Here is a 26,285-nt window from a genome sequence, read left to right as displayed (position 1 = left end):
TAATAGGAATGCCCAAAGTAGAATTTCGAATCCTTGAGATTCGAATCCATCCAGATTCGAATCTAAAAACCGCTTTTTTATCGGGTAATTGGATTCGGAAATAATCGGAGAAAAGAAAAAAATTTTGAAAAAATACGCCTGCAAGTCTTGCCACAAAGCAGACTTCCCACTTTTGCACAATTTAGCTGCAAAATACGTGGCCATTCCAGCAACATCAGCTTCTTTGGAGCGATCGTTTTCAAGGGATGCAACCTAGTTCGTACCCTGAACAGTTCGTACCCCCAGTTCGTACCCTGAAAAGATCGAGAGAAAAAATTAAAAAAAGCGGAAGTCGCTAATCGCAGTTTCCACAAACATTTTTCCGCAGTTTTGCAGTTTCCGCTAACCCTAACATCGAGTTTGTTTCAACATGTTTGGGGAAACTCCGATCAGCAACCTCGACTTTGTGCTATTAAACTGCGATCAGCGACTTCGGCTTTTTTTAATTTTTTCTCTCGATCTTTTCAGGGTACGAACTGAGGGTACAAATGGTTCAAGGTACGAACTAGGTTGCACCCGTTTTCAAGCGCTGGGCTGACTGTTGGAAAACTCAAAACAAGGCTGACAGGGCAGCATCTGGACGAGATAAACGTTCTACATTGCAATTCATCACTGTTGTGAACGATTGAGAACTTGTTAAAATGATGGCTTTGCAAAGCTTCTTTTTCATGCCGTTATGTGTATTTTCTCAATAAAAAGAAAAGGTTAAAATTTACGCCAAGGATTCTAGAATAGGATTCGAAATTCTAGATCCAAAAATAAATTCTAGAATAATTCTAGAATAGGCAATTATTCTACTTTGGGCATCCCTACTCGTTAACCACGCCACTCTAATGTGATCTTTAAAGCATTGCCTGTACCGTACTATTAGTGTTTCAGCTCCATATTTGTTCGCGTTAAACAAACAATTGTAACAATTCAAATTTAAAATATATATATATATTTTTGCTGCATTAGCTCTATTTTTGTCAAGAATTTTGCGGCGGTCATTTATGACCGACTAATGAGTCGGCTTCGGCAGACATTCAAGGTCATTCCGGAGGTCATGACCGCCGGAATTTCGAGGCCGGTACTTCCTGCGGACATCACATGCTGTGACGGCGGACATGTCTGCCGTGAATTTCGAGGCCTGGTCACACCTCTATTTTTCTAGCCCTCTGCTGATTTATAGCAAATGTTTTTACTTTCATGGTTAAATGTAGAATATAGCAAAATTGAGCATTGCCTGTGTAATTTCAATCGTACTATGAACGACTGAACGTGATAACAAACTGTATTCCAAAGTTTGTATTGACACAAATTTCATGTTCAAGCAACTTCTAAAACATAATCTCAGAGGCCATAGGTACTTCTTACGATAAGTATTGCTTTATCTTTTCAACAAAGCTGTTTTTGTTGACAAGACTGAAGTCACATATATTCTTTATTGTAAAACTGACCATAATATTTTTCAATTTTTCCAGGTCATTTCTTGAGATGATTATCACAAGAAATATAGGATAATGTTTTTTGAAATCCTTTCCTTGTTTCTTTGTTTTTTTGGAATATTCTTCCCCATTCCAACTAACGGAGATGTTGTTGCGGTATATGTAGTTAATGTTGTGTTGCACATACTTTAGCTTTGATAGACTTTCAATTACTTTGTGAAGGACTTTTATGCGTTTTACAAACCAGAATCGTTTAATTTATCTTTGTATGTTTTTATTGTTTGTGTGTTTTATGTTTAGATTAGTTGGCCTAAAAAACTCTGTTTAGACCAATGTTTATTAGTTTTATGTTTGAACTTTTTAAGTAATATGCTTATGGATGCAGTGTCGTAATTTTTATTCAAAATATTATTATTCTTTACTGTTTTATGTTTTCTTTAAAGTTTAAATATTTGTGTTTAAATAGGCTATTATTAATTTATTTATGTGTTACAGATTAAAAGTGTGAATTCAACAGAAACGTTTCAAGATGAGGAGGCAGAGTTTGGAACCAGTATTGGGAAAGATGGTTTAATGGTATGGCATTTACATTTTTACTTATACTACTACCAGTACATAGTAACATTGATGTTTTAACCAACTGTTAGCATAGTCAAGAATGTGCAAATATTTCTGATAGCCAAAAAATCCAATCTTAGCAATTTTAAACCTTAAACTAATGAATTTCTTGGGGTTGTGGATTTGGAAAGTTTTAATTTTTATCTTGCATGGAGATCTGGCTTACTTTTACAGATTTTTTTCTTTGTTTCTTATGCATTGTGTAGTATTATAGTGCTCAAGTTTCAATGCTGATTAGCACTGCAAAAGTATTGTACTTTAAATCAAAATTCAAGACAACTCATTCTGCACAAGCTGAAAAGTGCATTGAATTGTGCATTTTATTGTTTGACCAAATGTCACATGCATTTTGTGTATCTTTGTAAAGTCACTCTACAACTTTTTAAACTAATGTTAACATAGAACTGTGTTATTCTCTTGGAAACAGTATATATGACTAATATAGACCATGTTTACTTACATTAAAATTATCATTAATTATAACAGCTTCTTTACTTGGATACTGTATATACACAATTTACTTTAATAGTCTCAATTTGATTCTGGATTAGGTCATGAATTATTCTAGAACGGATTCATGTAGTCAACTGTTCAACATTTTCTATTCCTATTTCTACTATACATTCAATAATAAAGTTGTTCAAGACAATGATAATAAGTTTAGTGGAAAAACGGTCAACTTTGATTTTGAGAAACAAGAATGCTAGTTTGTGCTCATCTTGGTGGTGATGGGACCACCTCTTTCTAAAGTGATTGCTTTGCCTGCAATTTTAGATGTTTGTTTTCACAAATTAAAGAAGCAATTATATAGCCTAGTTGTAACTTGTAATGTGTGTTTATTGACATCGTGTAAATGTGATTAAGCTTGACATTGGCCTATATGGCTGAATTATTGTTCAATGTTCATTGTTCAGTGTGAGTTCTTGTGACAGGTGATTACTGATTACACTGGTCAACACACATTTTGGTGCCAAAAAAGTTTTAACGGTTTTGGGGTATTTTGATGCCGCTGAATCCGAAAATGACATTGGTTTTTACAAATTGGCTCTAATTTTTGAGATATTTCATGGTTTTGCTCCAAAAAAGTGGGTCATTCCATATCTAAACAAAAAATATAATATGATACCTCTTAGATTTTGCTGAAAAGTTGTCATACTATGCCTGAGGCTACCAAACGAAAGAATCCTAAGTTTCAGATCAATATCTTAAACGATTTTCTTATGGCGGCCATTTGGATTTCGGGCGCTACCCTCGTTTTTGACTTGGGGGTGGGGGTAGCGAATAGCACTTTCTGCCATTTTCAGAGCCTCATAACTTTTATTGTTATTGTGGTATAAGACTAAAAATTGCTGTGCTAGTTCATTATAAACTATACTGAGACACAATTCAATAGTAAAAACAGGGTTCCCACGCAGTCGGGAAAGTAGGGAAAAAGTAGGGAATTTGAAAACCCGTTTTCCAGACCGGGAAAAGGTCGGGAATTTTGTGAAACCTCACTCGTGGTATTGAAAAAGTATGGAAAACATTGATGACTAAATTGTAGATAAAAAATCCGATGTAACGGTATCGGTGATATCGGCCATTGTTTGAGTATCGGTCTCGGAAAAATTTGGCCGATTCTAAACATGTAAAAAAGGCGTTTGCTGCGGATTTTCTACAGAAGCAAAAATATAGATTTTTTAAAGTAGTAACTAACGTCACATTGATGTAGAAAAATAACAACCTGTTAAATTTTTGCTATCTCACACTCCCATGACTTCTTGCGCGCGCATTTTGGCATTGATTGCTTGCAGTGATTCTTTCACTCAACCAAAACGTTTTGTTTCAGCAGTTTTGCGTTGTTCGATAATTATTAAGTTGTAAAGGAGACTCAATTTCTCCATTATTTATCATTTGTGTTTCTTTTTTACTCTCAGCAGAGTATAAAACTTTTAAAAGTTTTTCATCCATACGACATCATGAATGAAATACCGTATCTCAAATCGGCGTAATGACGTGACATCATCTAAACATTTTATCGAATAAGGAATTAACAAATTCGATCATCACAAGTGGTTTGGTTGTGGTAAACAAATACATTTTGACTTTGAAGTTGAGTGAAACAAAATATCCATTAATCGATATGTAATATAATATGTAGCCGAATTTCATATCAAGAATAAGTCCATATTTTTTCAGGTTTATGTAAGCTCCAGAGATCAGTAGGCACAACAAGACCTTTTACTGATTGGTTCAGTGAGGATTCGTGGTCCCGTTGCTCTCATTTTTAGACTCGTTTTCAATTCATTCTTATATGACATTACGTAATGAAAAAATATGTGATAAGGTTGGAAGACATTATGTCATGTATTTTCAATACAAATTGAAGTTTAAAATTTATTCTTTTGTTCATAGTCGTAATCCACCTGCAAAGCGGTATTACAAAGAGCAAATTTCGATAAGGGGGGCATATTAAGCATAAGTCGACATGACTTAGGTTTACATCAGCTTCGGAGATCAGTAAAATATAAGGTTGTCATCTTAGGTGCAACAAGACCATTGATTGATTGGTTTAGTGAGGATTCGTAGTCCCATTGCTTTCATTTTGAGTGATCATACTGATTTTCAATTTATTCCTACAAGACATTACGTAATGAAAAAATATATGATAACTAAGGATGGAAGACATTACTATACGTCATGTCTTTTCAATTCAAAATGAGGTTTAAAAGTTATTCTTTTGTTCATACTCGTAATCCTTCTTCAAGTTCAAAGCGGTAGTACAAAGAACAACGTTGTGGCACATTGCAGCTTTTCAATGAAGTTCGGAAACTGTTTTTTTTTTTCTTGTTTATCTGCGCTTTAAATACCTGTCATTCTCCGTTGTTCATGCACTAAGCAGTTTAGGTGAACTGTGGTTAGCCTACTTGCAACAGGAGTTATACTGTACAGACAGTGGCGTAGCGTAACCATGGCGTGACTTATTTAATTGTGGGGCACTCCAGAAGCAGAAATATTGAACTTGACATGAAAATTTAGCCTCAGGCGATTTTTGTTCTGTAGCCTACATTCAAAATTTTACTTGTTACCGTATATACTCGAGTGTAGTTCGAGATTTTCGCAAGTGGTTTTCACCTCAAAAAGCCAGGTTCGAGTTATAGTTTCCAGCTCGGCAGCCTTCAAAATTAACCCATTTTTGCTGCGGCAAAATTATTGCCGACCTAGATTACTGAGTGTGAAACAGCGTCGGCTGAAGTAAAAGTTGTAAATACGTTTATTTGCCGTGATTTTCTTGTCAATTCTAAACTTTATACACTTGTTGAGCAATACGCAAAGTTCATGAAACAAAAGAGCTCATTTAAGCAATCGATATTTTTTATTTTTGCGTATATAACCGTTCTTATTACGTAACATTCCATGATCGTTGAAGTCGATTAGCGGCCGCATAAAACAATGATGTCAGGTTGGCTAGGTGATAATAGCGGTAAGAGACATCGTTAATGCGGCAATATCTGCGACCAAGACCACAATACCTCAGTCCTCAATCATGGTGGCCTTTCATTACTAAAATCTACTATTATGACACAACAACAAAGACAATATCATTCATAAATCTTTTGTACTGTACAATGTCTTCGTGATTCAGTGTTCAGAATCACAAAGATAGTGTTCTTTTCACTTACTTCATTTTGTCAGTAGTGTGATTTTTAATTGTTTTGGTTTGGCTTATGGCAGGTTGCCATGTCCGATAGAATGAAGCTTTGAATTGCAATTTTAGTATAAATGTGACACTTTATCCAAACTGATTTCAGTTCGGGTCTTTTGAAAAAAAAGAGTTAATTTCTTCAAACAGGAATCTTCTACTGTACATTATTATTATTTTTCATACTGATTCGAATGTAATAGAGTCCGGATATACATTTTTAAACCTGTGCATGATCGTGTTTGGAAATAATACAGCACAGAAATTTTCATTGATTAAGCACTGTTAAGTGTTAATGCGCAATTTAGATCAAAATCAGGTTGGAAATTTTTTTAATTTAGTATTGAAAAAGTAGGGAATTTTTAGAATTTAGTATTGAAAAAGTAGGGAATTTGTTTATAAAAAATGTGTGGGAACCCTGTAAAAAACAACATCTCGTGATGCATCAAAATCAAGTTAGGTAGGTCATCAAAATCCTGTTTTTTTGGCCCGTATGTTATAGTGTTTTTTTTTTTCAATGTTTAAATTCTTCTACTACCCAAACCAATCAAACTATTTCTCTAAAACCTAATTATTTGTAATGTTACGAAACTTTTCTTCTGCCAACTTGAAATTGGGAGTTGTGGTGCCATTAACAGAGATCTTATGGGGGTCTGGAAACCCTATCAGGCAGAAATGGCTCATTTTTGCTCTTATGTTTAGAGCCCCAAATGACCGCGTGGGCATTTTATGGTTATGCTGAAATTTGTACTAGACAAACACATACATTTATTCTTTCATTTCATGAAATAAAATCTTTGTTGATCAAACTCCTTCACCATTATATAAATTTTATGTCTTTAAAATGTAACATTTTGGTCATTTTTAGCAAATAATCTCTAGTCCGTAATGTAGGTCAGAAAAAATTCAACAATGATTTATCATGAAAACAGTGAAAATAAGTAGGTACTATGCTTAGTGATCATAAACATTGAAATGCTGACACTGTTGACCATAAATTTATGTTCAAAAGGATGCTTTCACCTCTTCACCTCAGATGACATTACAGGTCTTTCGTTGCCATCCTGTTGTGCTGATAGACACTCAATTTGTATGTGCTTTTTGTTTGTTTACCGCCAGCAAAACAATAAACTGAACTGAACTCACCCATGAAAAGGGTCTGCTACTATTCGGCGATTCCGATTCGGCGAGTCCGATTCGACTAGTCCGATTCGGCGAGTTCCCTATTTGGCGAGAGCCCTTTTCGGCGAGTGCCCTATTCGGCGAGGTTTTTGAAATTTTTGAAAGGAAATTATCGGGTACCATAGCCTAATTATAATTGCCGTTTTTACATCGTTTTTACATCGTTTTAACGTCGCTAAACGTTGAAATCGTGCAGAAAGGAATAAAAATAAAATGTTTGAACTATTAAATTAAAATTCGTCATGTCAGTTCAGTTGTTTTTATTTCTGACCGTCATATGAAAAACAATACACGTCAACATAGCAGAGGTAGAAGCGACAAAACGCGAACGTTAAAACGTGCTTGAATTCGTCATGTCAGTTCAGTTGTTTTTATTTCTGATCATGATATCAAAAACAATACACGTCAACATAGCAAAGGTGTAGAAAAAGGTAGAAGCGACAAAACGCGAACGTTAAAACGTGCTTGTGACCGAAGTAAGTTATTGAGTTGAAAGAAATTTGGCACGGTCGCAACACTTTCAGAAAAATTTAAGATATGAAGGGAAAATAAAACAAAGAAAATGTTACAAAAAAATAAAATAAAATAGATCATGTTTATGTCTATAAGTTAGTACTTTTGAATAGTTAAAATGATTAGTTTGGACCAACAAATGTGTGGCCTACAGCTTGGATTGAAAGGAAATTATCGGGTACCGTAGCCTAGTTATCCCGACCAGCAAAAATTTGTTCCAAGAACACAGTTCATTTTTACATTGTAGTAACAGAATGAAAAGGCTAAACAAATGTGTGGCCTATCGTGTTAACGTCGCTAAACGTTGAAATCGTGTAGAAAAGGGAGCTTTTGCTGACTAGGATACTTTGAAACTGAGAAACATTCACAGAAGCCCTACGATTTGTTCCAAGAACCCATTTAGCATAACATTTCATTTGTACATTGATTCAACGTCTGAATACATTATCTTAAAAATGCAACGTATCTCTTTGACGAAATCGTTACGCTGGGCGGTAGATGGGTTAAACCAGAGTGCCCTCTAATAATAAAAACGCCCCCCTTAAGTCGAGGTAATCATACCGCCCCCCTGAAAAATCAAAACGCCACCCAGGGGGCGGTACCGCCCCCGTTGAGAACCACTGGCTTAAAGAGTCGCAGTCCATCAACCGCTAGCCAACGCAGACGCATAGCATGTGTTTTGGTCGAGCTTTGTTTATAATAATTAACGGTAGGTCGAACGTAGCGATAACTCCAAGTGTGGCAATAAAAGCAATCTTAGTGTGACGATATAATTACGTTATCCATCTGCGTGACATTTCGCTGAATTTTTTGTAACATTTTCTTTGTTTTATTTTTCCTTCATATCTTACATTTTTCTGAAAGTGATGCAACATTGCCAAATTTCTTTCAACTCAATAACTTACTTCGGTCACAAGCACGTTTTAACGTTCGCGTTTTGTCGCTTCTACCTTTTTCTACACCTTTGCTATGTTGACGTGAATTGTTTTTGATATCATGATCAGAAATAAAAACAACTGAACTGACATGACGAATTCAAGCACGTTTTAACGTTCGCATTTTGTCGCTTCTACCTTTGCTATGTTAACGTGTATTGTTTTTGATATGACGGTCAAAAATAAAAATAACTAAACTGACAAGACGAATTTTAATTTAATAGTTCAAACATTTTATTTTTATTCCTTTCTGCACGATTTCAACGTTTAGCGACGTTAAAATGATGTAAAAACGGCAATTGCAATTAGGCTACGGTACCCGATAATTTCCTTTTAAAAATTTCAAAAACTCGCCGAATAGGGCACTCGCCGAAAAGGGCTCTTGCCGAATAGGGAACTCGCCGAATCGGACTAGTCGAATCGGACTCGCCGAATCGGACTCGCCGAAACGGGCCATTCCGCATGAAAAAGTACCCACCTGCAATCAATGAGCTATGGTGTGGAGATAAAATTGTAGGAAAATGATCAAGCCGTGTTCAAAAGTTAAATTGTTTTCAGTTTGCACTATAATTCTGCATTATGTAAAATGCATAGCTCAAATCAGCTTATCTATCATCTATTGACTAAGAAACTGTGGAAGTAGTGTCAGAACATTATCATAATCTTTTTGGTTAAGTTTGTATTTTCAAGCACTCAATCCGTAGGTTTTAGAGAAATATTTTGATTGGTTTGTGTGGTAGAAGCATTTGAAAATTGAAAAAAAACACTTAAACGGGCCAAAAAACAAGATTTTGATGACCCACCTAACACCTATGCATCACGAGATGTTGTTTTTTGCTATTGAATTGTGTAGTATAGTTTATAATGAACTAGCACAGCAATTTTTAGTCTTATACCACAATTACAATAAAAGTTATGAGGCTCTGAAAATGGCTGAAATTGCTATTCGCTACCCCTACTACCCCCAAGTCAAAAACGAAGGTAGCCCTCGAAATTGAAATGGCCGCCATGAAAAAGCCGTTTAAGATATTGATCTGAAACTTAGGATTCTTTCGTTTGGTAGCCTCAGGCATAGTATGACAACTTTTCAGCAAAATCTGAGAGGTACCATATGTATACAAGATATCTTCATATTGGCTGTTTTGATATGGAATGACCCACTTTTTAGAGCAAAACCATGAGATATCTCAAAAATTGGAGCCAATTCAAAGAAACCGATGTTATTTTCGGATTCAGCGGCCAAAAATCGCCCAGAAACCGTTAAAATATCTTCGGCACTCAGAAAAAAGTTTTTTTTTTTGTTGGCCAGTGTTATATGCTGGTACAAGGATTTTAAGATAATGTTTTTTTTATCATGCTTTGTTTTCTCTACAAAATAATTTTTAACTTATTGTAATACCTTTTTAGGGCTTCCTTAGTTTGGCAAACCCTGTGGATGCTTGCTCCCCTATAATTCAACGATCATTTAACAGTTCAACATATGGAAATATCACACTTAATGCCTTTGTTCTAATCACAAGAGGAAATTGTGATTTTGCAACAAAGGTTTGTATTCACGTCATTGTTTACTTGATCACAATTTTAAACTCCCCCTGCTATGATTAATTTTCATTAAACGCTGATAATTTTACCTTTTTAGCAAAAAGATTAAAGTAGGAACATAGTAAATGGAAGGTTTAGTTTTATTCTTAGCTTTTGCCACACATATGCTATTGCAAGAAGCATTCAGTTAAGTATGATATCTCTATGTGTCGGAATAGCCTGTTTCGGTGAGTCCGATTCGGTGAGTCTGATCCCTTAACGGGGGATTTTTTCAACTTTTTTTTTTAAATTATTGGGTACCGTAGCCTAATTATCATTGCCGTTTTAGGGTTAGAGGTTAGGAACTCACCGAATCGGACTCACCGAATCAGACTCACCGAATCGGACTCACCGAATCGGACTCACCGAATAGTAGCAGACCCCTAATTGTAGACCAGTTTATGCATTTGGCATTTTAAGTAATGTTTATGAAAGCATGTAGAAAGTATTTTTTTATATCATACATATATGATACAATGTTTTTTTCTAATTTAAGAAAACAGTATTTTCTTGTTTTAATGGTGTACATTAGGGTGGAGTGAATTTCACTTAATGTTTTGGATTTTGATTTAAGGTGTTGTAATGTTGTCTTTGGGCCTAAAAAATAACCCCGAACATAATTTTGGTTCTCCTACCCCTAAATTGACTCTCCTACCTGAGGTCAAAGGTCACGCGAGGTTAAAATTGCATTATCTCCACTTCTGCTGGTGCTAGAAATCTGTTTAATGGCTTAAAAGATTCAGAAGACCCATATTTCTATCTGTTTTAAGAGAACTTTTTCTTCTATTGCTAGTAGAATTTGACTAAGCAGCAAAAATATAGTTTTTGTGGTATTTTCCTTATACAACATTACAGTTAACGAACTTCAACAGCCAAAATAGTAAATTTCAGCAATTGGTTGGGTTGTTGTTTGAGAATAAGTGTATTGAACATCGAAATATTCTTATCTGTAGCATTGATGAGGAAATGAAGTTTGAACTAAGTATGAAATTAATGTTTTGATGCATTTAAGATGACATTTCAATGGCTGAAAGGCATGAAATTATTGAGAGATACACTATGATACAGTTTTAGCCAACAAGTCACACTATGCACAATAATAATTAGTACACAAACAATCAAAATTTAAATTGAGCATGAACTAACCAGCAACAACGGGAAGGCCGCGAAGGGACCACCGACAGGTCTTCAAGTCAAGCAGCACCTAATAAAAATCCCATTGCTTGAACATGAAAATCCAACTGCACTTTTAAACACTCAAAAATATCACAAGACATATTGCCTCCCTCATATTTAGGTCCTGGCTATGCCCCTGGTAACTATAACGAAAAACAAGTGGTTTTTATGCAATCGTATTCAGCAGTAAAATTGCTTTTTGGTGTTGAAAGAGGGCATCAACTTCCGTCATTTGATCTTTTTCCGGAGTACACCATCCCATCTTTCGAACCTAGCCACTGCCACATGCATGGTGCATGGAAGCTTTTGTTACGAGCTTCACATGACACTCTACAGCTTGATTGTGACATGGGTGATCAAGTTCAAGCTTGTTGGCTTTGACATTTTGTATAGCATCATCATCCATGACTTTGGTTGCGGGAGGTTCTGTGACTTGAATTTCATCAAAATTTACCATCTTGTGGTAGAACTCGGCGTTGATATTGATCTCCGGTATGATAAATTTTCGAACAGTTACTCTCCTCTTTGCAATAGATTTCGCCTTTGCACTTTCATCATCTGGGGTCATTTCAACATCTTTGCTTCTGCGTAGCGATAGCACAATATTGACAGCTTGCGATCGAATTGTAGCATCATCGTCAGCCACCATCGAAAGAAGAATCTTTTCGGGGTGAGCTGAGAAGCCATTATGTATCAAAGTTTTTGATGATATGTCTCTTGTGCTTGCTTCTAGAGAAATTGGTTGATTCGTTTGAGCATGCGGGCGAAAATAGTTGACAGCTACTTTATTTAGTTTAGAGTTAAGCTTGAAATCAAACCAACTTAGGAAGTAGACTTTTAAACAAAATTCTACCAGAATTCTCAAAATTTTGCTAGGATTTGTTTGAGAAGTGTAGTAGGCTATCTCAAAATGCGGCATCCAAGTGTCAACCATCTTGCATGTGACAAGCCACCTCCTTCAAACTGTGCTAACTGCTAAGTCATTCTCAAGTTTTCCTGAAATGACAGCCAAACAAATTTGGTGTCCATAAAATTGATCGGAACTCAAACTTTCCATAACTTCTTTTGGCAATTGAGGAAATTCACTAGAAGATAATGGTTTAAACTTAACCACATGTCAATCAGACACTCAACCATTTAGCTCTTTGCCAATTGGGCCTGAAAACGAGTCGGAGTTTAAAGAGACTCTATCCAAGTGCTCAAAGACATGCCTGAGAGGTAGTTCGTTGGTATGCAGGAGACAGATGACCTATTGTGAAGGTCTTTGCAGCAACTCTTCTAATGTGCCAATGCTGCAATTGTGTTTACCTGTCATAGTGTCATAATTGCGGTTTCATCTGAGCCTTTAATTGACAAATTGTTCTGCAGATCGGTATTTTCCAGTGATTTGTGGATAGCTTTGTGATTCTCAAATAACAATCCAACCAATTGCTGAAATTTACTATTTTGGCTGTTGAAGTTCGTTAACTGTAATGTTGTGTAAGCAAAAATACTACAAAAACTATATTTTTGCTGTTTAGTCAAATTTTACTAGCAATAGAAGAAAAAGTTCTCTTAGAACAGATAGAAATATGGGTCTTCTGAATCTTTTAAGCCATTAAACAGATTTCTAGCACCAGTAGAAGTGGAGATAGAGCAATTTTGACCTCCCGTGACCTTTGACCTCAGGTAGGAGGGTCAATTTAGGGGTAGGAGAACCAAAATTATGTTCGGGGTTATTTTTTAGGCCGGAAGACAACATTACAACACCTTAAATCAAAATCTAAAACATTAAGTGAAATTCACTCCACCCTAGTGTACATAGCCTGTTAAAGGAAACATGTAGAGATTTTGCTGTTTGTTTTCATAAAACTTTAAGACACATTCACTTACAAACAAATGATTAAATATAATGTTCACATTACAGGTTTTAAATGCTCAAGAGGCAAAGTTTGATGCTGTTATTGTTCACAATGTAGGCTCCAATGAATTGATCAGAATGGGTTCAACTTATAGTAAGTTGAGATCTTTTTATTTTGGCTTTTATTTGTCGAGTTGGTTTACTGTATGTTGTACCATTATATATAAATGCAGCATATACTTATTACTTAAATAAAAAGAAATTAAAACAGATTTTATAATTGGAATGTTGATAGCAAGTTAATGACTGCAGTGCATACCAATGATCTTGAACTAATGTAAGCAGACTACGTCTTCAGAAAACTTCCATCACACTCATTTAGCTAGGATTAGCTGTAGATGAGCGTGTGGCTGCAGAGTGTGGATCTTACGTGGTTGCATGTATAGTTAGTTAGAAATACAAATTAGGAACGTGATATCAAACGTTGAGTGATTAATCGAAACATCTATGTAAAGGGTTATCAATTCTGACGTGAGTATCAGCATCCAAGGTTTGAAACTTTTAGGCTCATTCATGGCCACCTGTAGATGCGGCCTGATTTGTCACATTTTGCAGCTTTTGATTACAGCTACTGCTAGTGCTTGACTGACATTTTTTAAGATGTTTTTACTTTTTGCGGTTTCCTAATGACATAAAACTTTTTTGTTGCCTTGGGGAAGCAGTAGCAAATGAGAAAAAGTAAGTTGAAAAACACAAAATCAGACTGTTATTGAAAATTAACAGTCTGACTAAAATCTTCGAAATCAAATTTTCTTTGTTTTTCAACATGTGAGGATAGGGGGGAAAAGAATAAAGAAAGCGTAAATATCTAAATTTTACGAAAATTTATTTAAACGTTTGCCCAAAGTTAGAAAAACCTGGAAATTTCTGCAAAATGTGACAAATCAGGCCGTATCTTTAGGTGGCCATGGCTCATTGTAAAAGTTGTTGGAAAGACGTAACACAATGTTGCACAGAACCATAACACTTTTTACTTCCTTCTAGCCTTGTCTGTGTGTTTATCAACTAAGTTATTTCTGGTCTATTATGTAAGGTGCGGTCACAAACAATCTGCAACTGGTTAAACTATTCTGTAATGAGATGTGCTGTACCCATAAAGAATATCCGTATGGGCATTGTCCAAATGCAAATATGACGTTGGTTGCAGCGTCAGTGTTGCCTACAGTTGTGGAGATATTCCCATTTTCAGCGCGGATGCCAGTATGTCAAGTTTTTATGCATATAGGTTGGACCACAACTTAAGTGGTGCGTGCATGTAAACGTTTGTAGTTTAAGGTGTTTGCCACATACTGTTGTGTACACACTACACATGTGTTGTTTTTCAGGTGACAAAGTGAACTTGATAGTCATTCCCTCTGTATTTGTTGGAGCCTCAGATGGAGCTTTGCTAAAAACTGATTACTTGCACGCTAATGGGTGAGTAGGTTTGACTTGACATATCTTACTGTTATATGGTACAGTCTGAAGACGGATTTGACTACGCTGTGGATACCACTACTGGTCAAGCTTATGAGCTGTGTTCTTATTTTCAAAACTACGTCAAAATTGTTTTAAATTCTAAATTATTGACGTGATGTTTTAAATCTGTATTCTTTCATCAAAAATTGTTTAGGTTGAAGTAGTAAAATGTATTCGACTTACTTGTTGCCGCTTTTATACGTTTACTTTGTAGTTCACAACTAACAATCAAAGTTTTCAAATGGTGTTGCTTTTTATGCTATTGGTCTGTAGTATGCTTCAAATGTACTCTATTAGAGCTTGAGTATAATGATTAAATATAATGTTTAAAAACAGTGGTTTGCATTACAAATGTTAACTTTATAATAACTATTATTGAAGAACTGTGAAAGTAAAATAAAAACAGAACTGTAAACTCTTAACTGCTGATTAGCCTGTTACAAATTAGACCAGTAGTTTTGAAAACATGTAAATGAATGTTGTTGAAGCTAATTATAGAATTTACAATTGAATCACCTGATGCAGACTAAGGCTGACCTGTAGCCTACATGTCTTGTTTGATTTCAGAACTTTAAAGTAGAAAAACTTGTATCAGCACTTTAATTTAAGTGTTTACAATTAGTTTTAATGCAAAACATGTTCTTAAAAAAATCGATTGCAAAAACACGACTCACATTTGTAGTCTGTTGGTGTTTTGCTGTAACACCCTATTTCTTTAGCAATAAAAATTTCAGAAGTGGTTGTGAAATGAAAACAGTAACAAAGTAGCCTAGAATCAACTACAGTAGAGCTGCACTAGACAGTGTTTTTTCATATCCTTCCCGGATATCCGATCGTACACCGGATACTTTCATGCTAAAGATTGATTTGTTGTTGCATCTGCTGCCGATGCTCACATAGATAATGGCAATGAAGTCACACTCAATCTGTAGAACATGGAGTTAAACTGACAACAACAGCAACTGGGCCTATAGCCAGGCAAAAACGACAAATTGGGGAAGCTTTGTGCACCATAGAAGGAAGAAAAAAGCCATGAATCGGGAAAAAATATCGTGTCACCAGAAAATTCAAGCAAACATAGATTCTATTGTGTGAAATGCGATATGCTGTTACTTCTTGGTCAATAAATTAGTAGTGCTTTCATCACTTTGTCTTTTTCCTAACTCTCAGAAAGAAATCATATCACTTCATCGGTCAATTTGCCTATGCTCACAAGATATGTCAAATCATTGGTGATGATTCATTTTTGGAGTTATTAAACTAAACCATGTGTTTGTATGTTCTTAAGTATTTTAGTTATACATAGTACTTTTATTCTAAACAGTATAAAGCCATTATTTTCCTGTTTCAACATCAAATTAAGACTGTTTTGAATGTTTCCGAAAATTCCCGTTAATTCCCAAAATTTCCATGGAAAGTTTCGGCTCTGAAAATTCCCGGGAATTTTGCAACCCTAGTTAACAGTCACAGAGGCTATTTTGTACAATCATGCCTGGTGTGCACCCACATCATTCACTCGCCTACACTAATGGTCGATGAATGTTTGCATCATATTTACGGCCCATTTCAATGTTACAGAGGAGCTATGGAAAGCCCATGAACAATTGAACATACAACAGGAACAAAGTAACAATCGTTTGCATACTTTCGAGACATTAGCGTGATGCCTTTGATTGTCTAATAAATTTAGAGATTACTTGTCAATGAATTGTCATGTGTAACGTTTTTACATTCATAGCAGCAACATTTTGACGAAAGTTGTCAACTGCATCATAAAACTAAAATGCTAGATAGTCTGTGGTCACCCAAAATCGCTAACATCGACCGTTATTGCCCATCACAGCATGTTTGCTATACCAGCACTGCAGGCGATATTGCTGAACAATGCAACAACAGCATACACACAAGCCTTGTCACTGGGATTGAAAGGGAAGGCATGGGTTTAAGTCATTTCCCGACTGCAGCATTCGGGGATAGTGGCATACGGATCGCGTCATTCAGGTTGAAGTCATTTGAACCACGTCATAAAACACATAGCTCTGATCGCAGCGTTATAATATTTCATTTAATATTTCGCCTCGATAGCTCAATTGGTTAGCGCGTCACTTCTGGAACGAAGAAGCTTCAAGATCAAGCGGCGCTGGTTCGACTATCGGGGTGTGCGCTTGAGCAATGCACGTTAAGGACTGCTCTCCATTCAGCGGCACCTAGTGGATGGAATAGTTCCCCGGCAACAAGACTTCAACAATCGGAAACTTCACTCTGTCAATCTCGGTGACCGGGTCTGCGTCAGTGATTCAAAGCCTCTACAAGTATGCGAAACTGCCAGGATTAAGCTCTGCAAGAAGCTTTCCTTGTCCGAGGATGAAGATTCAATCAATCAATCATTTGACTGATGATTGTCTGAGTTCGTTTTGTCCTTATTGTAAATGCGGATTATTGTAAGAGTTAAACAAAAGCACACCATTATTATTTACCCTTTTTCAGGTAATGCATTTTTTAAAGCAGTTTTACTTTGTGCGCATAATCATAAAATTTGTCATAATTTTTTTTATAATTGTCGTTTTTGTGTCTGATTCAGGGTGTTCCCGTACATAAAGTTGACGAGTGGAGGCAGCCCATTTCCAATGGCATATTATATTTATCCCTTTTGCATTGTACTTGGAGTGTGCTTCTTAGTGATGCTGGGATTTTTCGTAAGTTCAAATTAGTTGTCTTCATCTCTTTAAAGTGTGACTGAAGATGAACATTTCATTATATCTCGTTAACATTGCTACAACAAATATTAATGAGGCTTTCTACTGCCTACTTTCAGAGTATCCGCTGTATAAGGGATCGCCGTCGTCAAAGAAGAAGTCGCTTGTCGAAGCAGAGACTGAAGCAACTTCCTGTAAAAAAATTTGTTCCTGGTAATTGCAACTTCAATATATTTTGAAATTCAATTTACTACTTAAACATCTGCATTCTGCACTAGTAGGTTCATTTGGAAAAAATCAAATTCAACTTAAGTTTTGTTTTTTTGGATACAACAGATAATTCTAAAACCTTTTATACTTATATTTGGAGTTTTGTATCCAAAGCGCTCTTGCAATCGGGAAGGGTTATGTTTATAACGCCGTAAAATCGCCTTATATTGTGTTTCAGTCAGTTTTATTTGTTATTTTGCTAAAATTTTCCACCATGTTGCAAGACAAGAAAATATTTTTTCTGCACTGATCTTTATTTCTGAGTCGTTACGGTTTGCACGCATGACTACGCGCATGCGTAAAAACACGCCGTAAATGCAGTCATTTTGTGTGAAGCAGGCTATGTTTATGTCGTAAATGTAAAGTTTTTACCAAAGAAAATTTCCCATCACGAAGATTTCTTTTTATAAAATCAATTTGACTTCAGCTTGTTTTATTTTGAAAGCTGATTGCACTCATCAAGCTGTATGCTTCCATTAGAAAATGTATTCACGAAGCCACGCTTGTGCGACGAAAGCTCTATAAGAAACTTGAGTTTGCCAATTCAGTGTGATACTCTCTACATTTTTGATTATTTTTATTGCACTTTGCATCCTGTTGCATCATTGGTAAATTCAAAGGAATTTCGTGATGATGAGGTTTGAACGATAATATAATTACACCTGAGGTCTCAGGTTGAATATCTTTTACATTGCTTTAACGCATGAGAACATTGATGGGACGGAACGAATTTTACTTTTGTCAGTCAAAGAAAAATTTGTTGATTTTCAATTTGATTGTAATTCTCATTGCATGAAACAACCAGGCGACGAATACGACGCCTGTGCAATCTGCTTAGAAGATTATGAGGATGGGGAAAAGCTGCGAATACTTCCTTGCAAACATGGTAAGTTGTCCTCTGGTTTTCAAATAAGCATTTTTTCCAGCGTTTAAACGCAAACAAACTGCACTGAACAACTATTATCATGTCATTATTTTGTCGAAGTAACATTATAAATTGCCGACAGTACAAGAACAATGTTACATTTCATGTGTGTGGAGAAAGGAGCTTTCTTCTTGGCAGTCAGCACAAGGCTGATTAGTGATTACTTACTAGAACAGCGAACCATTGCAATTCGCTATCACAACTGTGTAGCCTCCACGCTAGCCATTAATACTACTCTATCAAATATATGTTTCTCGGCAGCCAATTGTAACAAGAATTGACAGCGATATGTTGAGAAAAAAGAATGGACTTTCTGTGCCATAAACTTAGTTTTCTCAGTTGAATCCATCGTGTGTTTGTCTCCACTTGTCCTCGCCATTATGTCTGACATCTCTTCTGCAGCTTTTCATTGTGGATGCGTTGATCCTTGGTTGACCTCCAACAAACGGGTCTGTCCTCTTTGCAAGAGCAATGTTCTCAGCGACGATGATGCTTCTGATGAGTACACTGACGATAACGATGATGCAGGTAGGCTTGTGGGCACTGAGATTAATTCATTTTTAAGTCTCAAACTGAGGATGTTGTTAAAAAGATAGTTTTAATGCATTAGAAAGCATGGGTCTAATATTCTTGGTCACAAGAAAAATATGTGACATGCATAATATCAAAGTGTAAAATAATCACAAAGAAAATATATCATGCAATATTTAACGTATATGATATACTGTATATTTCGTTTTTTCATTGTGAACTCTTTGTGGAATTCAATATTTAAGGTCAAATTATTTTGATTAGTCAGATCTACTATTGCTACGGCAAAAGTTGCAGCATAAGCCACTAGGCCTGCAGTGAAAAATTAACCTGAAACTCTGTATTTTGCATTGACAGTTTGGGAAGTACGAGATATAAAAGTCAACTTATATATTCATTGTGTTTCAAGTAATACATACTTTACTCAAAGTTTTACTGTTTTATAGCCGATGAAGGACCTGACCATAGAAAATCACGCGTTGTTGACAGCAGCAATTTGTAACATCCAAACCATATAGGCGTGTGGCTTAAAGTTTTGTTTTCCGTCTAAGTACCATAGAAAAAGTGGGTTGAAAAAGACTTTGGTTAGCGAAATAGGTATTTTCTATTTTGGTGACGTTTATTTTCAGACACGAATGAAGCAACTCCATTGCTGAGAAACGCCAGCGCAGTGTCTCCAAATGCTCCCCGATTTGCAACTGGGCTGGCTTTCCGGAATCCATTCGCCAGAAATTACTCCACATCACCTTCTGAGACGGCGGCAGGGTAATTTGCCAGACAGCAAAATCCGTCATTTTACCTTGATTTAAGGTCAGATGTTGAATCAATGTAAAAATGACGGAAATTGCTGTTTGGGTTTATTGAAAAATGTTACACTTTTACGTTGACACAACGTCGTCTGATGTTGTGCCACATGTCTAGGTTTGTCAAAACGAAAGTTATATTACTTTGTTATACTGTAGGTTTGGTTTTGTGCATTCGTTGGCAATTTATCCTTTGACACTACAGGAGTACAAGTAGCTCACTCGACGTGTCAAAGTGCAGCATCCAACGTAGAATTGTTGTCCCCACTTTGTCCACTCCATGCGCGTGTATAGGGTTGTTTTGACTTCTGACGCAGCAATAGGATCGACCTGGCTCGCAGAGAGCAATGAAGCAATAAAATTTTTATTCTTGTGTTTTCATTGCGTACAACAACATGAAGTGACCTTTGATGCATAAAACAAACTCCTGCACATGAATTTCTCTTTTTTAAGTATAATTTTCAAGTTTCAGTTCTGAAAACAATATATTGATGATAAATCATTTCTGCTTAAAGCAAAAACAGAATTTGACGCTATTTTGTGGTTTCACACAAATGGCACACGAACCGCTTTGCAAGTTCATCGGAGAGTATTTGTGTTGTAAATGATCCTTTCAACATGGCTTTCGTGCAGTGAAAGTGATTGAAGCAGCTTAATTTTATAGACGGTTAAACCATGTACAATTGTACACTGTACACTGGTGTACAGAGTAGCATTCACTTTTTATCAATTTAATATCTGAGGTGTTAAAACAGCGCTCGTTAATTAAAGCTTGGTCACATTTTTCATTGTTTGGATTTGATATAAGAGACAAAGGAAACACTTTCTGTTTCTCAATGTATTGCCTGGGGACGTGAATCTATGCATTGTAAAGCAGATTTTTAAAGTACTTGTATGGAAAAGTGACTAGCGTTTAACTTTAACAATTATCTTGCAACGAAGCAGCAAACTCGAAACACAATGATCTTCATCTGCACCATGTGATGTGACGTTGGTAGCCTGCATTTGCTGTGTAATCATTAACGCATATTCAGCAACTCACTTTTATGAGTCGACAAAATGAGATTTGCTATTGAAACCGAATCATACAAAGCGGTTTATTACGAATGACATGGTCACAAGACTCACAACTTAGTTAATTATTTGATGAAACATTTATTTGTGAAAGTTGTGTATATTATTATGTTGTATACTTAATTACTTATATTATTGCGATGGCGTTCTAAATAACATTAATGAATGTTTGAGAACTGTCGGAGTGTGATTTCGCTTTGTTAGTAAAAGTGAAAAGTTTTACTTTCCACATATCGTTTCTATCAATATTGGTCTGATTGAATTGTGAGAAAGTGATTTTGATCAGACATGAGTTAACTTTATAAAGAAATGCATTTTCTACCATTGAAGAAAAATCATAAATTTGCAGTTTTTTATCCAAAACTAACTGCGGTGGTGAATTATCCATTGTCCAGTGTGCCTCAGTTTTCTGTTTTGTACATAGGATTGACAGTCAGAATCTACTATTCGTATGCACAGATTCGTTTTGGCTCCCCGTTCAAGATGTAATATCGATGTTAATATTCAAAGCATACTTTATCTACAATTTGTGATCAAAACTGATGTATTTCTGATCACTTTCCTTTCAGCCCCTCACGCGTTTCCGATAATCCACCACATTCTGGTGACCAGGTTTCGAATAGCGAAGAGGCTGATGTAACCTCACCACTCCGCCGTGGCTCTCCCACAGCATCATCCAACCCCTTGATTGTGTTAGCAGGTAAGTTGGGTGTTTTAAGGGGTGTGACGTCACATCTGTTGTATCCATCCATCGGGTTTGCTGAAAAGTGTCTACTGTTTAAAATTAATAAAGTCTTGTCACGTTATGGGAATGTTTCGCGTCAATTTCAACGCTTTAGTATGATGTTAAGCAAATACTTCTTTTTTCACATAATTATCATTTCTAACTTGTCCCTTACATGCTCCAAGCTTTTACTTCCAATTTTAAACTTTTGAGAAACAAGGCGAAGATGAATCGATTCTCTGCAAAAAGTGCAAATACGTCATTTGAAGTGAAAATGCTAGACCGTCCCTTAAATTTGACTTTTTATTGTTTCGTTTTGTTATTTTTGAATAAGTTTGACAACCATGTAACTAGGCGTATTTTTAGTCGTATAGAGGCTGTTTGAAGATTTTAATTAAATGTACGGGCAAAGGCAAGGAAGCCATTCTTCGTGTCTTGTCCAAATGTCCATCTTATTCAAAGATGCTATTAAGTGTCCTGCTAATGACATACCCTGTGCTCTTGAGTGGTTTCGAGCGGTGTCGTTTTGAGCTCCATACATGGACTCTCGCCGCTGGGTTGAAAGCCCAGAAGCATGACGTTTAGTACACAAGCCTATAAACAACTTTTTGTGATGAAAGAATTGAATTCATTTAAAATGAATTGGAAACATTTCATTAGTTGTAGCTGCTTTGTAGTTACGTAACTTACTGCCAGTCGACACTTAATGATTGGTTAACAACTTTACCATCACTTGATCCAAAATCGACGTTAAGAAAACTGCTTTTGCAATCACTTTTACTTCAATCAGACGTTTCTCCATCGACCCCAGGCCTGTCATCATCCATGTTTTCGTGTCAGTCGTCTGAGGACTTCAGGTATTTTGTTTAATATTACGATAAAAACTTGGATTGTATAAAGACTAAACCTATGAGTTTAGTTTCAATATTAGGCTTTTTATTTCTCGGTTTGGTTAATATTCTTCTTATAAATTCTACTGATTACCTAAAAGAGAAACCTTTTTGTTGTGACTTGCCTAGAACCGCTGTTTATATTTCTTTGCTTTAAATTATCATAACTTATTTGGATATTGTTCATTCAAAAGTTATTTTAGCCAATCACGCCGTCAGACGTAATTCAAGACTCTTGTTTTTGTTACAATGGCGAACTCCAAACTTACGTAACATTGTAGCAACGTTGTTTCGATTGTTGTTTTATTATCTCTTCAATAACCCACACGGGATTTTTTCCAGCTGCCGAAGCAACGATGAGAGTCGTCTGACAGTGAGTGTCTCTCTTCCTGGCCAACCTGATGATATCTCCACCAGTAAGTGCTTGGAGTTTTGAACAGCCTTTTGTCATACAATCATATAAAAAAATGTTGGTTTTCAAAATTGTACTTTTATGTAACAGCGTTAACTTTTTAACGGTGGTCGAGTTTTTGCGTTTGACGGTTTTTAAATAATTGTTTAATCACATGAAAGCGATCAGCTTTTCCCAGCCAGATTAATAAAGAATTGCCGGCTTAATGTGATCGAAGTCGAGCTTGTGATTTGGTTGACTGTACTGAGGGAATGTTCGAGAAGATATGCGTTTTACGGATTTCGTCTCGGTCGACCCTCAGGACCGGGTTGCATGGGAAAGTGCCACTAAGCAAAGTAGACATTCGTTGGCGTCCAATCCTCACAATACGGGAAACACAAGACGTTAAGTCGTAGAGATAAATCGAAGCGACGGAAATCAAAATTTCTATGTCTACCATCAGTCATGCGACATTGTGGCGCGTCATACGTGAGTTTCGAACCGATATCCTTCTGTAGGTCGGTCAGAAGCAGCAAAATACTTCTTTTTTTACGTCGTTTTAACGTCTCTGGATGTTAAAACAATGTAAAATGACCACTTTTATTAGCTGAGTAACCGATTCTACATTTATGGTTTTCACTCACTGACAATTTTGCATCCAACATAGATTCTTGTTCGTTCGATGATGCTCCTTCTCTCTAGCGACATTTACAGTGCACTCTGAAACAATCCTTTCTGCGTTTGTGGCGATGCGTTGAATGGAATTAACTTCGATGACGCCTGAATTGATTTGAAACAAAAACTCCTGTGTAAAAAATCTTTTTGTGAACTATTGTTGTATTGCAACGTTTGTTTGTACTGCATTTACGTAAACTGCTGGACCAACCAATGTGTTTACGCCGTTTCACAAAATATCTGCTTAAGATTGTAGTTTAAGACTTTCCAATGTCCGCTTACGATCTGTAGACACATTGTTGCATATTTTTATATTCCTTTCTAGCGACATTGGTAGCAAGTTTATTTGCCCAGGTTGGCACTTGCGGGAACGACCACGTGGAGATAGTTGCTTTCGTCCGCTAATATGTACAGTTTGTACACTTTGTCGACTTTTTTCATCACAGTCTTGTTGATGTTTACCCATTTGAGATAGGTATTTGGTTGTTGAACTACTCTAATTTTAGTCTTAACCCACTGATAGCTCTTGCTTGGTAAGTAGGCCTAAACGATTTTTTTTGGTCCCAGCCTGTTGAAATAGAAATTTTGCAGTACTTTTTGTTTTTGTTTGCAACAGATTGTACAAATATACAGCAAAGGAATGATTAGCCAAGTTTATTACCTCTTGGGTATTAAAAGTTTTTTGACTTAGCCAAATCACATTGCCCTGTTATGTTGTATATATTTCTGTCATTGTTTTCTTAATCGTTATTTGATCAGTATTGAAAAAATTGTTTTGATTGTCTTATGTTTTGGTTTTGTGTTTCTTCACGCTTATTAGCAATGGCGGTTTTATATAAGGATCAACATAGCTCTTACTTTAAGAATTTGAAACACTATGGAACTGTCAGCGTCTGCCAACAGCATAGTCGCTGGTCAGTCTACCAAGTTGATTTTGTGGTAGACAACAAACAATTAAAATTGCATTGTTTGACATCATTTATTTTTTGCATTTTTAACGTCTTTTTAATGTTATTCTGCAGGAAAAAAATACGGTTTAAGGTACAGTACATCAAACATCACTGCAAAAACGTTATCAAATTACCTATTCTTGTAAATAATAAAATGCATAACGTTTTTGGCATTGATTTCTTATTGCTTGGAATGTTCCACATGCGCTTGCGAAGTCTAGTTAAAAAGGTTACCATTCGGTGACAATAAACAAGGATGTCCGTTCTTAATGCCGAAAACTGAGATTATTTCCTTGGCTAATTGTTGTGTTAATTAGTGAGATGTTTTATTTAATATTTTTGCTGACTTATAAGTGTGGAGTGTACAATTTGTGTTTTGAAGTTGTTTTTTTACACTTGGAAACCGCTTTTCAAACCTTTTTAGTGAAATCGTCCGAAAGTGATGAAACGTAATTGAAGAAACTGGAGAGGCCCCAATCCTCCACTCTCCAATTGCCTAAACTATTCTCTATGTTTGCTATATGCAATTTTGCCGAAGGATCACTTTTTATGTTAACAAATTCCGCATCTTTATCAATGGCAGTTCTTCTTAGCGATCGAGATAAACTAAGCTGATTACGACTTTGCAATTTGCATCTGTCGTGAGCGGCTCTGCTTTGTCTGTTTTAGCAGCGGCCAGGTAAACGACTTTTTACGTGACTGAGATGAATAAAGGGCGATATGCAAAATCATATTGATAATAATTTAGCACGCGCTTCCACAACTGAACTGTTGTCATCTTCATTGCTAAAATTCAATCTTAAAATCTTTGATACAACCATTCTTGAGATGAAACTTGGTTTCGCTACATAAGCCGTGGCAGTTGACTGGTAAGTTGCTAACTCGGTTTTGAGGCGGTGTGCCAAAAAAATATTTTGATTATTTTTAATCGGCTTTACCTTGCTTGCTTGTTTATGCTTTACTCAAAGTGTATGTTAGATCTTAATATTATCATTAAAGGTTTTGCCTCGATGGTGTCGCTGGATCTGCGTATTTGCTGCTAATATCTCAATGCAAACTTTGTCTTGCTAATATTGTGCAGCAACACTACTTGTGTTTTCTAACATCGATTTGTTTGCTATATGTTGCTACACTTTGTATAAAGATCAAATATATATCAACCGCCAGTTGTGTCTAATTCCTCCTTCTCTGTTTTATTTCGCATGAGGCAGATTGTTCAAAATTTAAGGCAATAATAGAACTCCAGGCCAGGATAGCATCGTCCAGTACATGTAGTTCTGTCTTTCATCCGTTGTGCTGGTACTGTGACCGCTGGATGAATCAGTTCAAGCGCAGCTGGCACGAATTCAAAAGGGTCCAGCTTAGAAGTGTAAAAAAACGTGTTTTTTTTTGTTTTTAAAAAACGAGCTCGTTTTTTTTGTTATTCGTTTTTTTTGTTTTTTTTTACCTATTTTCACATTAAATGTCACAATATGCAGCAATTAAGGTGAACTCATTGCAATAGCGTCTCTTACAACAAACAGTCTCATAACTCGTATAACTTATTTCAAACCAGACAATATGTCTGGCATACTTTTTCATTGCAATTTTGTAGATCTCAAGTCTCAACACACGAGCCATAAAGATTTCTCATCGTCTCAAATACAGTAGTAACAGTGTCCTATCTATGGTTGGCACATCTCAAGTATTGTCTGTAATTTGGTCCAGCCAGTTGTTGAATGCAGTACCACACTCGTGTACAGTTTCGAAGCCACCTGGGATTTTGGTTAATGGGCATGTCAGGACCACGGACCAGGTGGTCAGTGTCCTGTTTCTCTGCTTCATGAAGGCACTTTTGACCGGCAC

General features: G+C 36.2%; 1 protein-coding gene across 1 annotated transcript; it reads left to right on the top strand.

The window, feature by feature from the left end:
• Positions 1–1,500: 1,500 nt before the first annotated feature.
• On the top strand, positions 1,501–25,611 carry LOC145764709 (E3 ubiquitin-protein ligase RNF13-like). Its single transcript, XM_082576366.1, has 14 exons — positions 1,501–1,622; positions 1,962–2,042; positions 9,804–9,941; positions 13,060–13,147; positions 14,379–14,469; positions 17,093–17,207; positions 17,327–17,420; positions 18,283–18,363; positions 18,805–18,930; positions 19,563–19,698; positions 21,380–21,510; positions 22,325–22,391; positions 22,767–22,840; positions 23,483–25,611. The coding sequence occupies exons 1-14, from the start codon at positions 1,542–1,544 to the stop codon at positions 23,515–23,517; spliced, it is 1,338 nt and encodes a 445-aa protein (XP_082432492.1). The 5' UTR covers positions 1,501–1,541; the 3' UTR covers positions 23,518–25,611.
• Positions 25,612–26,285: the final 674 nt, after the last annotated feature.

Source organism: Aplidium turbinatum, chromosome 2 (genome assembly GCF_918807975.1).
Source record: "Aplidium turbinatum chromosome 2, kaAplTurb1.1, whole genome shotgun sequence".
NCBI lineage: Eukaryota > Metazoa > Chordata > Ascidiacea > Aplousobranchia > Polyclinidae > Aplidium > Aplidium turbinatum.
The sequence above is the reverse complement of the archived record's forward strand: the minus strand, read 5'-3'. Positions and strand labels throughout refer to the sequence as shown.

Bases quoted from the DNA above. Each gene is read 5' to 3' on its own strand.
- LOC145764709 (XM_082576366.1), top strand. From the start codon at position 1,542: ATGTTTTTTGAAATCCTTTCCTTGTTTCTTTGTTTTTTTGGAATATTC. The intron at 17,208-17,326 runs GTAAGTTCAAAT...GCCTACTTTCAG, and splicing joins TAGTGATGCTGGGATTTTTC to AGTATCCGCTGTATAAGGGA. The intron at 17,421-18,282 runs GTAATTGCAACT...TGAAACAACCAG, and splicing joins TGTAAAAAAATTTGTTCCTG to GCGACGAATACGACGCCTGT.